This window comes from Hyaena hyaena, unplaced genomic scaffold (genome assembly GCF_003009895.1).
Source record: "Hyaena hyaena isolate Hyena2069 unplaced genomic scaffold, ASM300989v1 scaffold_838, whole genome shotgun sequence".
Taxonomy (NCBI): domain Eukaryota; kingdom Metazoa; phylum Chordata; class Mammalia; order Carnivora; family Hyaenidae; genus Hyaena; species Hyaena hyaena.
The window spans coordinates 26,525-43,388 of NW_024081465.1; the positions used below are offsets into that span (position 1 = coordinate 26,525).

A 16,864-nucleotide genomic window follows, 5' to 3' on the forward strand; every position below is an offset into this window, starting at 1 on the left:
ACAAAATTGGTAATGCTTCAACTACGTATACAATTATATACCAAAAAGTCAAATAACTAGGAAAGAAATCCACTGGAGTGCCTGGGTGGCTCAGTCGGTTAACTGTTTGACTTAGGCTCAGGTCTTGATCTCATGGTTAGTGAGTTTGATCCCCACATCAGGCTCTGTGCTGAGAGCTCAGAGCCTAGAACCCTGCTTCGGATTCTGTGTCTCCCTCTCTCTCTGCCCCTTCCTAGTGCTCGCTCGCTCTCGCTCGCTCTCTCTCCCTCAGAAATAAACAAATATTAAAAGAAAGAATTCCACTTAATTTCTAAAAATGCACAAGTTACTAAAATTGAGTTATGAACCTTAAACCCAAGAATTCAGAAATCTTCTTACACCTGTAAGACGAATGAAAGCTGAATTCAAAATACAAAATCTCTCAGCACAGTAAAGCCCAAGATTACATGCATTCATTGGTCAATTTTAACTGACATTTAAAAACATAATAATTAAATACGACCTTTTCAAAATCCTACAAATACTGGAAGAGCAGGAACACATTCAAAACTATCCTGTGAGGCCAGCATTACACTAACATCAAGCAGGATAAACACAATATAAGAACAAAAATGTCTGGTTTGTCTTATGGAAGTATTGGCACTCTGTTTTTCCTTTGACATTGAGTTGCATGGTTTCTCCATTTCTTCACTGTGAATCTGCAGGTGTCTTTATGTGTAAATGAGTCTCTTAGAGGCAGCATAGTTTTGTTTTGTTTTTATCTATTTTGATACTCCTTGATGTGGATGTCTATTTCCTTCCAGGATTACAGAATATTTCTGCTATTATCTCTTGAAATAAATGTTCTGTCCCCTTTTCTCCTTTTCTTCTGAGACCCCCATAATATGAATATTATTAAACTTGATGGAGTCTCTGAGTTCCCTAAGTCAATACTCTTGGATGATTCTTTTCCTGTCTTTTGCTTAGATTCATTTTTTTTTTTCTTTTAGGTGAAAAAGTCATTGATCTCTACTTCCAGCTTGCGTTCACTGCTAAGTCTGCCAATTTTTATTTTCTTTAGTTAAACAATTTTATGAGAGAGATACAGAGAATGAAAGGTGAAGAGAGTCAGAGAGATAAGGAGAGACAATCCCTATCAGGCTTCCTACAGTCACTGCAGAGACCAAGTTGGGGCTCGATCTCCCAAACCATGACATCATGACCTAAGCTAAAATCAAGAATTGGACACTTAATCGACTGACCCAACCAAGCATCCCTCAATCCTGTTCATTACATTGTTCATCTCTATTTGATTCTTTTCTAACTGTTTTAGCTCTCTGGTAAGGTTCTCACTATTCTTTTCTCAAAGCAGAGAACATCCTTATGAATATTGCCTTGAATTCTCCATCACGCATGTTACTTATAACTGTTTCACTTAAATCTCTCTTCATGGCCATATCTTATACTTTGACTTTGGATAAATTCTTCCATCTTGGCATTTTCTCTAAGACTCTGCCTTCCTCTGTATGTTAGAAAAAATAGTTAAGTCTCCTGTTAGATCATTTAAGCCAGTGACCTGCAGATGCACTGCCATGGACAGTGTAGGCTCCCTGACCTGAACATGGTAAGTCATAACTAGGTGAACTGTGGTCTGCTTGTGAATCGAGACCTGACATCAACTTCACCAGAACGGAGTCCCTGCAGAACTGTCCAGCCAGGAAATGTGGTGTGGGCAGTAGCTTGTGCAGGTCTCTTGGGACCAGGGGCAGACCTAGCAGGGACTGAGGCAAGCTTGAGAGAGAAGGGCAGTACCAACAGAGCATAGGAAGGTGGGGGCTTCGTAGAGACTAAGCGGACATTCAGTGTCCCCTACCAAGCTACTTCCCTCAGGTGGCTCTGTGTTTTTGCTGAGGAGCAGGAGAGACAAGGAGCTCCAGCTAGGTCTTTAGTTCCTCAACAGACATCTCAGTGAATATTGCCTGTCAAGGATGTGCTTCTAGTATAGTGAATAATCTCCTACCTTGTACGGGCTTCAGGCATTCTTCAGATGGCTTTGCAACATTGACTGACCCCAGGCTGTTGGCCTACCTTCTTTCCAGAAGCAGCACAGTACATTCTTGACTCTATCCCAGCCAAATCTGATGATCTTTAAAACTCCAAACTTTAAGACAGGTTAGCTGCCAGAGTTCAGAAAATTCAGCCCTTCTCATTTTCCCAGCCAATGGCTCTGAAGAAATGTTCACCCTGTGCATTTCCATGTGTGCTCCTGTCTCATGGGACCTTCTCCTTGACCAAGCTCTCTGCCCTCTGCAGCACTGCAGTCTTTTGCTCCCTAAACCATGTCTTTAAACTTTCTACAACTGGGGTGTCTGAGTGGCTCTGTCGGTTAAGTGTCCGACTTCGGCTCAGGTCATGATCTCATGGTTCATGGGTTCAAGCCCCGAGTAGAGCTCTACGCTGACAGCTAGCTCAGAGCCTGGAGTCTATTCTGTATCTCCCTCTCTCTCTGACCTTCTCCTGCTCGTGCTCTCTCTCTCTCTGACTCTCAAAAATAAATGAAAACATTAAAAAACTTAAAAAAAAAACTTTCTTTAATCTTCAGTGTGGCCTCCTCTTTCCCTTACGTTGGGGACTTTGTTTTGTCAGTGTTCAGGCCCATATCTGGGATTTTGATTTATTTTTTATTTTTTTAAATAGTTTATTGTCAAGTTGGTTTACATATAACACCCAGTGCTCATCCCCACAAGTGCCCTCCTCCATGCCCATCACCCCCTTCCCAACTCTCCCCCACCCCCATTAGTCTTCATATCTGGGATTTTTAGAATGATGTGTCAGTTACCTAGTCATGTTCCTGAGATGTGAAGAGCCTAGGGTACTGTTATTTCACTGCCATTTTTCTCTCCTCTGAAGAATCCCTATATATAAAACATATATAAAACTCATCCACAGTTTAGAAATTTGGAGATGACAAACATAACACATAAAAATTAGTTGTGTTTCTATACAAAAAGGAACTATCCCCCTAAAACAGATATAATACATTTATAGTAGCATCCCCAAATATAAAATGCTTACAATTTAACATAATGATAGAAGTTAAACCTAGGTTGATTAACACTCTAAAATATTGTTCAGGCATTGAAAGAAGAAACAAATGGAAATTTATCTGTGTTCTTGGATTAGATTACTTAATATTATTGAGCTGTGAACGGTACGCAAAGGTCTCTACTCATTTAATGCAATCTCTATCAAAATCCCAATGTCATTTTTGGCAGATATATCAAAATCCATCCATTCATATGGATGTCACAGGGTAACATGTACCCAGAATAATCCCAGAAATGAAGGACAATTTGTGGCAAACATTTCCTAATTTAAACCATAGTATGAAGCTATAGTTATCAGCATAACATCCTACAGATATAAATACAGGCATAGAATAATGGACTAGAGATGGTGAGCTAGACAGGTACTCCTCCAATATTAATGTGTATGACAATGAACCAAAGATCTCATTAAATTCATACTCTGACTTGGATTTCAGCCTGGGGTCTGAGTTTCCATATTTCTCTCAAGTTGCAAGTGATGCTAACATATTCGTTTCAAAGACATGATTTCAAATTCCCAAACTAAACCCCCCACCCCCACCCCCCAAAAAAAAGAAAGAAAGAAAAGAAAAAGAAAGAAAACATTATGATTTCGAGCTTAAAGATTGTTGTGGGAATTACAACTTGTAACCTCAAGAACAGTAAGAACATTGTTCTTAAACATTTACTACACACTACAAACCATTTTAACACTTTTTCATAAATTCCCCATGAATCACAGTGACCGATGAGAACATTAGAACTGAGTTTCATCTTTCACAAGAATACCTTGGGAAAACTGTAGTAATAGTGGAGCCCGAGTTTTAGCCCAGATTGTCTGACTTTGAATTCGTCTAGTGGAACACACAGACCACTATACAGAGGAAACCCTAAAAGAAGGTTCAGAGCAGTTCTCAAAATTAAAAAGATAATACAAACATAACTGAACCACATAACTAATCAACCAAAAAAGGGGAGTAAGGATACAACGCAAAATATGAAAATTACAAATTGAATAAAAAAAAATGTGGTAGAATTAAACTGTTTTTGTCATTGAAACCAAGAAATGATTCCAGGGACTTAAAATGTATAGATCTATTTGTGATGGAAGTTTTTTGTGTCCTCCAAACACACCACAGAGACAACACTCACTTTGATACAACCAACGATGCTATTGTTTGTGAATCCCCTAGGGTTTTCAAAGGTGCTCTCTCTCGGAGCACTTTGAATTTAGGCAGGCTAACTCCAGAGAAAACCAGGACACAAAATAGAATCAACCAACTCCAGGGTGGCACAGGAGGGAAAAAAGGTTATTCTAATGAGCATATTTATTCATTGCTGAAACCCCTTAAGTAGTGCTGCGCATTTAAACTCACTGGGAATCAAAATAAACCATCGTAATGGGGAAAAGAGATGGAGAACCACCTCCCAACAGTCTGGTGGGACTCATGTTTAACACACATGGAGGATATATTTGCAAAAATCTAAATAAATAGAAAATCATACTAAGGATGATTTCAATGCTCAAGTGGCCTCAATAAAAACCCTTGAAATACTTAATTTGTGTACTTCTGCACCCACCTCCAGACAGCCATCAATTCAACTAAACAAATCCAATGGGATTCATATTTTAACTGCCGCTTAGAAGCTTTGAAAGAAAACACTGACAAGATAGTATCCATGTAGGTAGTAAATAAGAAATCTCATGAAATAGTGACAAGAACTGTGCTCAAAAATATCATCCCCTGTGGAAGTACTTTCCACTGCCCCAGCATCTTTTTATACATGAAATGGGATGTGAGGAAATGAGACATTAAAGTCAATTCCTCTGTTAGAGAACAAGAATTGTTGTCTCCTCAAAGGTCCTTCTAGCTGGATGAGAAATCAAATGGAGATAAGACAGACTGACAAGACAAAACCAAATGTAATACACATATGTACAGGAAATCTACACGAACACGTCTTGTGTCTTTTTCCAAAGACTATCCAGGAAGATGAGTTCCAAATATCATGGTGAACTAATGAAAAAGGAGTGGGGGGCCGGGGCTTCAGGGGAAAGAAACGCACTTCACAGGGCGGTAAGGAGACCACGTATTTGGTAATTAGATGCTTGCCCTACCTTACAGATGGGTCACTGGGATAACTTGTCTTAAACCCCTTCCTTTCTCCCCTATGAAACTTCCTTGGCAGCTTCACATATTAAAACTTGACCTGCTAGATTGTTTCATGTCATTGACCTAGCATTTTAGTCCGATGATAGATCAGTTTAGTCAAATTCGTTTTAGGAGGCCATGATGCAGGTATCTTTTCAAAGTTAGCCCTGTGGTTCATGTAATATGATTCAATGGGACATTTATATGAAAACAAAAGAAGACAACTACGCTTCATGATTAGATAACTGTTAAGCCAGTTTCTGATTTCCAAGGGTAGCCAGTGGCACAGATGTCTAGATGTCAGGCTTGAATCATCTTCAGATACAGTGAAGGCAAGTAGGGGCAACCTCATGGATCTTCCTGGTTTATAGTTCAAATGCCTCTGATAAGCTTTTCAGGGGCCCATAGAGGCATAGCACTAAGATGGTCTGGACATGAACTATAATGACGATTTCTTTACATCAAGTCACTTGTATAAAGTTTTCAGAGCTTCAGGAAAGAAGGAAGTTATAGTTCTCCAATGATTCCAACACGGAAAGATAGGAGAAAAATCAGAATGTTCCTTTGGGGGATGGGTGACCATGGGTGGCTGAGTCCATGAAGCGTCAGTCACTTGATTTTGGCTAGATCATCATCACACAGTTGCTGGGATTGGGCCAGCTTTGGGCTGTGGGATTTGGCAGCAGGGGGACTGCTTGTGATTCTCCCTATCACTGTCTCTCTGCCCCTCCCTCTCGTGTGCACTCTGTGTCTCTCTCAAATTCAATAAAAATTTAATACAAATGATACCTTGGTATTTCTATCCAGGCACTGGAGGACACAAAAGAAATCAGGATCTGGTACAGTTTATGATGAATAATATTAAAGTCTAAATCTACAAAGATGTGTTATTGAAACATTGTTATAATCACCCTCACTTTATCGAGCAGAGCCAAATTAACACTAATTGGATTGCAAACTCAGTGTATTTTGAGAAAAAAACTTGACCTCCTTATTTACATAAATGCAGCCTCAATAGAGGTTTGACCTATAGACTTTGTAAAACCAGCTTTGCTGGAAGTTTTCATAAGGAATCACTAGACTGAACTTTTAATAAGCTCTAAAGAGCAGAAACCAAATCAAACACTTGCCATCAGACTTTGCCTGAAAAACCTTTAGTTTTGGGTGAATTTCTGTATTCTTGGGGTCTCCAGAGTACCTCAAGATTCTTGAACCTATTAGGAAATACAGTTCTTGATTCACCTGGTGAGGCTGCCAGGGACTCTATAAGCAAGGTATCCTGCCATACTTCCAAGGGGGATTTATTGGGTCCACGAAGTCCATCAGAGATCCTTAGAACTGTCTCCTCATACTGAATTATTCAGGTCTTTCTCAGCTATGAAACTCATAGTCAAAGCCTTGGTTCCCTAACAGTGTTTCCAACTGCATCTTGTCATAAGGAGAAAAGCTTCTTATTGAAAGTATGCATGTACATATATTGGCAAGCATAGAACAGTCACTGAGAGTTTCTGGAATCTGGAAGAACCAGGTAGGGAGAAAAGATAAATTTTTTCCTTTGTCTACCAAGTTATATTCTGGGCAATTACTGCAAGTCAGTTAACCTAAGAGAAAAAGTTTCTGAAATGTGTAAAGAACAAAACATTTTTCTGAAGGTTTTTCTTTAAACTCCAATTAGTTAACATACAGTGTAACACTAGTTTCATGTGGACAATATACTGATGCAACAACATAGAATAGCCAGGTCTCAAATCACAAGTGACCTCATTATTCCCATTCACTTATTTAACCCATCTGCCTACCCATCTCCACTCTGGTAACCATCAGTTTGCTCTCTATAGTTAAGTGTCCTTATCTTGGTTTGCCTTAACCTTTTCTTTTTCTTTTCCCATTGCTCACTTGTTTTGTTTCTGGAATTCCACATATGAGTGAAACGATATGCAATTTGTCTCTCTCTGACTTATTTCACTTAGCAAAATGCTCTTTAGCACCATCCACTCACTGAAATGTCAAGGATTCATACCTTTTTATGGCCTATTACCATTCCATGGTATATTTGTACATATATATACATATATACCAAATATTCTTTATTTAATCAGGAGTCAGTGAACACTTGTGCTGGACTATTTGAAACAGAAAAGTTCACTACCTCTCACTGTTGAACTTAAGTTCTAACAAATCTGGGCTATGGACAGAACCGGAGCACAAGACCATCTTCATCACGGGGCTGACTGAAGGCAGAAGGTCCCTCACAGCAGTGCATCAGCTGTCCTGAAAGGTCACCTATCTACACCAGATCTAACTGTCATTGGAGTTCCATCCTGGGATATTAGTGCGTGGGGACAACCACAGCACACGTCCTGCTGACCCTGCCTATTGCAGTGTCCAGAAGTCTCCTACATCTCCAGAATCTACTTTGCCACCCTGCTATGTGACATTTTAAAGCTATGCTCAAAATATCTGCAATCATCTAAAATCCCTTCTCCATCCACCGCCTCTGGTCTTGACCTGGGCAAACCAGTAATCTTTGTCAACGAACAGCCTCTGGGCCTCAGTAAGACAAAGGAATTCAGTGAAATCATGAAGATAAAGGAGGACATCCCCAATCTTCAAAACCCACCACATTTGCCAATTCCTGATCCCCATGACATTTATTCATCCGATGACACCACCAAGAGCTGCCTATGACCCGGGGTGACTAAAGGGAGCCACCTCTAGTCACCTCCTTTCGTTGGAAAGAGTTCTTCACGTTTTCCTTTCATAGGTCTTTCTAAAGATGATGGCATCATCATGTTTTACTTAGATTCCCATCCCACATCCCAGTGCTACATGTCTGAATACCCATTGGCCTTACCTGTCTCTCGTCTCAAATAAGCAGTTAGTGAGGACACTCTCACCACAACACAGGCACAGAACAATGTTTGTGATGCTTCTGTAGCTGGAACCAAAAAGGAAGAAACACAGAACTGGAGATATAGAGACAACTCAGAAATAACACAAGTAGAAGTGATTTTTCTACATACAGTCTCAGTTGTGCAACCTGGGACAGGGGTCTTTCTCCACATGCAGATGGCATATGCTAATTCTTTACCTTGTATATATTCTATGTCTTACCTGGGGCTACAAGATCACTACTACTGGAATTTGTTTCTCCTACTTATGGGGTGTCTATTACACACCCAGCACTAGCATGTGCATGTTCACTTCATGCACACAACAAAACAATACCTCCACACCCTTTATGAGTGGGGGCACATACCTGGATTAGCTGCCATGGTGGCATGCTTTAGAGCCCCTGGGTATGTCCAGATTGGGCCATTCAAACTACAACAGGTTTAATCAAGCTCTATGCCTTCTGTAAGGGACACAGAGGGAAAGCATTGGGAGAAAGGAGACCTGGTGGCTCACAAGGGCAGATTAAAAAGGTATTATCAGAAGTCGCATTATATTGTGACTGTGTAGGGTGTTGTCAAGGGAACGTACTAGTGAGAGGGGCTGGTATCAGTTAAGACCCTGTAAAATGCCTGTCTAGGGGCACTTGGGTGGCTCAGTAGGTTAAGCTGATGGTTCTTGATCTCACAGTTCATGGGTCCAAAGTCTGTGTTGGGTTGTGTGTTGACAGCAGAGCCTGCTTGAGATTCTCTCTCCTCCTCCCACTGCCCCTCCCATACTTATGCTCTCTCTCTCTCTCTCTCTCTCTCTCTCAATAAAGAAATAAACTTAAAAATATATACTGGCTGTGAAAAATGAATTCCAAATAGCAGTTTCATGGAGTACTTTAGCTAAAAGTTCAACAGTACCTATATAGAATCACTAATATATCCATCATAATATCACCATATTCACAAAGAGGAGAAAGTGGTACAATGGATAAACCGGGGGGAAAATAATGACATATTATGTAAACCCTAAGGCTGCTGAGAAAATGGATTACTAGGTATGTTATGCCATTGCGTTAGTAAATAAGTGACAGATTCCATCAGTTACCTACAAGCTTAAAATAAAGACGATAGGTTAACATCGCTGGTGGGAATCACAGTTCATTCATCACACATCCCTGTTAACACATAAAACCATCATGTTCATTAATTAAAATATGTTAAGTTTACACAGACTAATTTATGCATTTCAAATCCACCCAACTCAACAAGTCCTTGTTCAATATACAGAATACAAACGTTAAAAAGACCATTCATGTGCTGACATAATGATGTGGGAGTAGTCTTTCCATAAATTTGAGGCCTGAGGTAATTCTTGAGACATGTGCATGTACAATTGTATGCCATTCGTGGGAAGAGGTAGCTATCCTCTTTCTCGTGTCTGTGAAGACGTCTTCGTGGCAGCTGTATCAACTCATATACCCTCTTGTTATTATGAAGATCTACCAGTACTTCACTGGACTGCCACCTCTTTTTCTTTTAAGACCTATCATAAAACATTTTATTTCTAATATTCAGAAAGTTTTTAGTTTTATTAAATGGAGAAGCATGGTCTTCTGAACACCTATTTCATGATAACTTGCATCAATCTTATAACCACAAAGAGTATTTCCATTTAGATTTTCTTCACATGTTGTACATCATATTGTCCTTTATCTTCCATGGAAAATTAGATATGCATGAGTCCTACCTAATGAAGAAGGGCATGTCTTATCTTTGATACAACAGCAATCAGCCAGTGGTTTCACATACCCGCTGGGAATAAATGAATAATCTGCAGTGATTTGAGAGGAGAAATACATTAATATTTGCTACTCACTAATCCAAAATAGGGTCAATGTAAAAAAAAAAGAAAGAAAGAAAGCACATTATGAAATTAATTATACCTATGCAAAAACAAATACACTAAATCTTTGGAACCAGAATAGCACCTATGTTTTCTAAGTGTTTAAATTTCTCTTATTCCCTACAAGTATTTTGATGTATGTCTGAAGAGAGTGACTGATGTACTTCTTTCTACTTAATTTCTGTAACATTATTGACCTTTGATATTCAATTTAATACTTTCATAAATCTAACTTTCCAGTTAATTTCATATATGCACTCTCTGGTGTTTGCTAAAATGTATTGTAAAATGATGGTCTTTCCTCATTCATTACATTTCTAGAGCTTGCATCAGGGTGCATTTCATGATATTGAGCAAAGATGGAATTCTAGGCAAAGGGGAGGCCACTGTCTTTCCGTTTCACAGTTTTGCTCCTATGTGATAACTAGAATGTTGAGTAAGTTGTGACTTGCAGGGAGGGCCTGCCACATTGTTGACATTTGTACGGTTAGTCTCCAATAGGAATTCTCTGATGTCCAGTAAGGGCTGAGGGTCACTTACAGGCACTGACATTCTTTTTACATTTTCAAGGTTTCTCTCTTGTATGAATTCTTTGATGTTTGGCAAGGAGTGAGTGGTGGTGAAAGACCTTGCCACATTCTTTACATTCATAAAGTTTCTCTCCAGTATGAATTCGGAGATGTTGAGTAAGGTTTGAGTGCTGGTTAAAGGCCTTGCCACATTCTTTACATTTATAAGGTTTCTCTCCAGTATGAATTCTGCAATGTTGAGTAAAGTTGAGGAATGATTAAAGGCCTTACCACATTCTTGACATTTGTAAGGTTTCTCTCCAGTATGAATTCTGTGATGCTGAGTAAGGTGTGAGTGCCCATTAAAGGCCTTGCCACATTCTTGACACTTGTAAGTTTTCTCTCCAGTATGAATTCTGAGGTGTCGAGTAAGGTTTGCGTGTTGGCTAAAGGCCTTGCTACATTCTTGACATCTGTAAGGTTTCTCTCCAGTATGAATTCTGAGATGTTCAGTAAGGTCGTAGTGCTCTTTAAAGGCCTTGCCACATTCTTGACATTTGTAAGGTTTCTCTCCAGTATGAATTCTGAGGTGTCGAGTAAGGCCTGAGTTTTGACTAAAGGCCTTGCCACATTCCTTACATTGATAAGGTTTCTCTCCAGTGTGGATGCTGTGATGTCTAGTGAGGTAAGAGTGCCTGTTAAAGGACTTGCCACATTGTTGACATTTGGCAAGTCTCCCTCTAATGTGGATTTGCCCATGTCTGTTTAGTGATGAGCAGTCCTAAAAGGTTTTACCACATTCTTCACATGTGTATGGTTTCTCTCCAGCACGCGCTCGCTGAGGTTGAGATAGTGTTGAGCTCCAATGAAAGACGGTGCCACAGTCCTTACAAGTGTACCCTTTCTCTCCAGGACCAATCGTCTTCTGTGTATTTAGTCTTGGTGACTGACTAACCGTGTTTACAGATTAAATACATGTGTACGCGTTTTTTCCCACACAAATTGTCTGATGATCGCCAGCACTGGAGGTCAGCTTCAGAACTTTCCCTCGTTCGTTATATTTACAAGGATTTTCTTTCAGATGAGTACTCATCTGTATAATACGTTTAGATCTTTGAGACAAGACTTCCTCATCTTTATTACATTCAAAATGACTTTCTGGCAAAGGAATATGCAGACATTTGTTAACGTTTGAGCCCTGGTCCAATTTCTCCCCAGATTCATTATAAACAGCAATTCGATGTCCATTCCAAATCGTCATGTAATTTTGTAGGGTTGACGTTCTGACACATCTCTCAAATTGATTCCACTTAACACTTTCTTCTTCAGTTTTCAATCTATGATATTCAGAAAAATTTGACTGAAAGGTCAATCCAATCCTATTTTCAAATTGGCTCAAATTGTTATTTTCAACATGAATGAGGTCACTTTCCTGATTTTCCAAATTTTCTTTCGACAAATATTTACATTTGAATATTTGATTTGAGGTGTTGGTTACTGAAACACAGTGCCTGACAGAAGTAGCTAACTTAAAAGGGGAAGTTTTGCCAAATACTTGATATTTTTCACCACGTGGGGCACTTAGATTCTTCTTAGTGGCAGATATCTCCTTTTGGATATGCCCGTCCTGATATGTTTCATGTCCTTCACTCTCTCCACTGTTGTCCCAGTCTATCATTAAGTGTAAATTCTCAAGACTACTATGTTCCCCCATTGACACTGTTTGGAGAGAAGGTTCTAAGCACAGCTGTGGCAGGAGACTCTGGGTGCATTGTGAAGACACAGCTGAAAGATACCAAATAACAGGAAAGTAAAATCATCCCACTTACTACTCTCAGATGAATATACTGCAGACTCTATTATACAACCTTAAAATCAATCAGAAAATGTTGGGCCATATGTTTGAGAAGGAATCATCAGGACTTCCTTCTTCCATGGACACAAAACTTGCACACAACACGTGGACCATACAGCCTAATAGATAATTCTGTAGTACTCATGCTATACTGCAAATCATTTTCCTATACCTCAAATAATCACGAAAAGTACCGCACAACCCCAAAATTACCACAGAAGGAAATGTAAACATAACACTGAAATCAACAAAATAGGATACAATAAAACTAAGAAGCATTAGTTTTCAAAAAAGATCAACAAAATTGATAGATCTTTCAATCAAGTAAGAATGAAAAACACCAACTTTAGTTGCAGCAGTGAAGTGAAAGCAGACACATATTAGTAATACCATTGAAATAAAAATGAGTATAAGAAGTAACAACTGATAATTATATGCCCACGAACTGATACCAATAGATGAGAATGAATAGAAAAAAAAAAGTTAGCTGCCTATACTCCGTCATGAAAAAAAAATCACTACTGCCAACAACTAATAGATTGAAAGGGTAATTTAAAAAATAAGCAAAACAAACAAACGCCGAAGAAAGAAAAGTCTTATGTTTGATTAATTCGTTGGATAATTCAAACATTTCATGAGAGAGTACTTTAAATCTCAAGTATTCCCAAGGATCAAGGTAAGGGAAAATATGAAAATCATCTCTGTGGTACCAGCATTACCCGGTTACAGAATCAAAGGGATACACTACTATAAAGAAGGCTAAAACACCTTTAAAAAAAATCTCTGTTCACAGATGACATGATCTACAGAAAACCCTAATGAATCCTTACGTTTATTTTGTATTATTTTGGTCAACACTTGTATTATTTCTGCTAACTTTTTTATTACTTTCGATTTTCCTATTTTTTTAATGCTATAAATGCTTCAGATAAGGAAAACATTGAAATAAGTAACATTACACCAAAAGGAACTAGAAAGGAGGACAGCTGAAATTTAGCAGAGGAAGGATTAACAATGCAACATCTGAAATTATTTTATTTAGAAAGAAAAATGAGAGGTAAATAAAATAGAGACCAGAATAAAAAATAACATAACATTGAACATAATGCCCAGTTCAAGGAGAACAAAATTGGCAATGCTTCAACTACATATCCAATGATATACTAACAAGCCAAGTAGGAAAGAAATCCACTGGCGTGTTTGGTTGCTCAGTCTGTTAAGCGTCTAACTTCAGATCAGGTCTTGATCTCAGGGTTAGTGAGTTTGAGGCCTGCATTGGGCTCTGTGCTCACAGCTCAGGGGCTGGACCCTGCTTTGGATTCTGTGTCTCCCTCTCTCTCTGACCCTCCCCTACTCATACTCTGTCTCTCTTCTCTCTCAGAAAGAAATGAACAACAACCACAACAAAAGATTTCCAGTTAATTCCTAAAAATGCACACATTACTAAGATTTAAATAGGACTCTTAAACCCAAGAATTCAGAAATCTTCTTATACCTATTAAAAAAATGAAAGTTGAATTCAAAACAAAAAGTCTCTCAGCACAGAAAAGCCAAGATCACATGCATTCATTGCTCAATTCTGACATGTAAAAAAATAATAAAGACAATCTTTTCAAAATGCTACAAATAGTGGAAGAGTGGAAACATATTCAAAACTATTCTGTGAGGCCAGCATTACACTGACACTGAGCAGGATAAACACAATACAAAAACAAAATGTCTAGTTGTCTGATAGAAGTCTTGCCACTCTGGTTTCTTTTGACATTCAGGTGGCATGGTATATGTTTTTCCCTTTCCCCATTGTCAATCTGCAGGTGTCTTTATGTCTAAATGAGTCTCTTAGAGGCAGTAAATAGTTTTGTTTGTTTTGTTTTGTTGCTCTTGTTGTTTACTTTTACCATTTTGATACTCCTGGATTTGGAGGTCTGTTTCCTTCCAGGATTGTGGAAGATTTCTCCTATTATTTCTTGAAATAAATGTTCTGTTCCTTCTCCTCTCTTTCTTCTAACTTCCATAATATAAATATTATTACATTTGATGGAGTCTCTGAGTTCCCTACATCAATATTGTTGTATGATTCTTCTCCTGTCTTTTGCTTAGATTATTTTTCTTTATTTTTTTTCTTCTAGGTGACAAAGTCATTCTTTTGTTACTTCTAGCCTGCTGTTCACTGCTAAACCTGTTTCCAATATGTTTTTTACGTAAAAAAAAAATGAAATCTGTTTATTTTTTGAGAGAGATACAGAGAGTGAAAGCAGGAGAGAGGGAGAGAAAATCCCTATCAGGCTACAGGCAGGTACTACAGAGACCAAGATGGGGCTCCATCTCCCAAACTGTAACATCATGACCAAAGCCAAATTCAAGAATTTGATGCTTAATCGACTGACCCACCCAAACGTCCCTCAATCTCATTCACTGCATTGTTCACCTCTGATTGATTCTTTAAGTGTTTTAGCTCCTTGGTGCGGTTCTCACTATCCTTTTCTCAACCCAGAGAGTATCCTTATGAGTGTTGCCTAAATTCTCCATCAAGCAAGTTCCTAGTAATTGTTTCACTTACATTTCTCTTCACGGCCATATCTTGTTCTTTGACTTTGGAGGAATTCTTCCATTTTGGCATTGTGTCTAAGGCTCTGCCTTTCTCTGTATGTTAGAAATGACAGTTAGGTCTCCTGCTAGGTCATTTAAGCCAGTGGCCTGCAGATGCACTTTGTGACTGCTAAAAACAGTGCAGGATCCCTGGCCTGAACATGTAAGTCATAACTAGGTGAGCTGTGGTCTGCTTGTGAATTGAGACCTGACATCAACTCCATCAGAATAGAGGCTCTGCAGAACTGTGTGGTCAGGAAATGTGGTGTAGGCAGCAGCTTGTGCAAGTCTCATGGGGCAGGGGCAGACCTTGCTGGGACTGAGGCAAGCTTGATAGACAAAGGCACTACAAACTGAGCAAAGGAAGGTGGGGCTTGGAGTAAGCAAGAAAGACATCCAGTGTCCCTACTGAGCTACTTCCCTCAGGTGGCTCTGTGTTGCTACTGAGGGGCTGGGGAGAGAAGGAGCTTCAGCTAGGTCTTTAGTTCCTCAACAAGCATCTCAGTGAATGTTGCCTGTCAGGGATGTGTTTCTAGTGTAGTGAATAATCTCCTACCCTGTGTGTTCCAGTCATTCTTCAGATGACTCTGCCACATTGACTGACCTCAGATTGTTTGCCTCCTTCTTGACTCTATTCCAGCCAAGCCTGATGATCTTTAAAACTCACACAGGCTTTAATACAGGCTCACTACCAGAGCTCATAAAATTCTGCCCTTTTCATATTCCAAGAATGGTTTTGGGCAAATGTTTTCCTTAAGCATTCCCATGTCTGCTCCTGTCTCACGTGACCTTCTCCTTGACCATGGCTCTCTGCCCTCTGCAGCACTGCAATCCTTCTCCCTAAACCATGTCTTTAAACTTTCTCCCTCTTCAGTGTGTGTGGTCTCTTCGTACTCATAAGTTGGGGACTTGGTTCTGTCAGGGTTCAGGCTCATTTCTGGGATTTTTAGAATGATTTGTCAATTATCCAGTCTGTTCATGAGAACTGAGGAGCCCAGGGTCCTGCTACTCCACTGCCATTGTTCTCCCCTCTGAAGATTCCCTATATGTAAAACTCATCCATAGTTTACATTTTTGGAGAATACAAACACAACACATAAAAATTAGTTGTGTTTCATTACAAAAAACACATTTTAACATAATGATAGAAGTCAAACCTAGTTTAACACTATAAAATATTTTGCAGGAATTGAAAGAAGAAACAAATGGAAACATATCCATGTTCTTGGACTGGAATACTTAATATGTGAGCTGTCAATAGTGTGCAAAGTGTTCTACACATTTAATGAAATCCCTATCAAAATCCAATGACATTTTTGGCAGTTATATCAAAATCCATCCAAACATTCATATGGAAGTCACCGGGTAACATACACCTAGAATAATCCCGAAAATGAAGGGCACGTTGGTAGCAAACACTTCCTAATTTATTTTTTTTAATTTTTTACAAATAGCTTATTGTCAAATTAGTTTCCACATAACACCCAGTGCTCAACCCCACGAGTGCCCTCCTCCATGCCCATCCCCACTCCCCCCTACATCCATCAGTTCTCAGTTTTTGTCAGCCTTCAAGAGTCTCTCATGGTTTGCCTCTCTCCCTTTCCCCCACCATTTCCCCCTTTCTTCTCCCCCTTGGTCCTCTGTTAAGTTCCTCCTAATCCTCCTATACGTGCAAACATATGATATTTGTCCTTCTCTGCCTGACTTATTTCACTCAGCATAACACCCTCAAGGTCCATCCATGTTGCTACACATGGCCAGATTTCATTCTTTCTCATTGCCATGGAGTATTCCATGGTATAGATAAGCCACATCTTTTTGATCCATTAGTCCGTTGATGGACACTTAGGCTCTTTCCATGTTTTAGCTATTGTGGAGAGTGCTGCTATGAACATTGGGGTACATGTG

The 16,864-nt window shown here is 39.3% G+C and overlaps 1 protein-coding gene across 1 annotated transcript; it reads right to left on the bottom strand.

Annotated features, from left to right (window-relative positions):
* Positions 1-10,568: 10,568 nt before the first annotated feature.
* Positions 10,569-14,987, bottom strand: LOC120222065 (zinc finger protein 525-like). The gene is given in 4 exon segments (XM_039219748.1): positions 10,569-10,780; positions 10,783-11,210; positions 11,298-11,476; positions 14,928-14,987. Coding segments are annotated over 4 exon segments (879 nt in total).
* Positions 14,988-16,864: the final 1,877 nt, after the last annotated feature.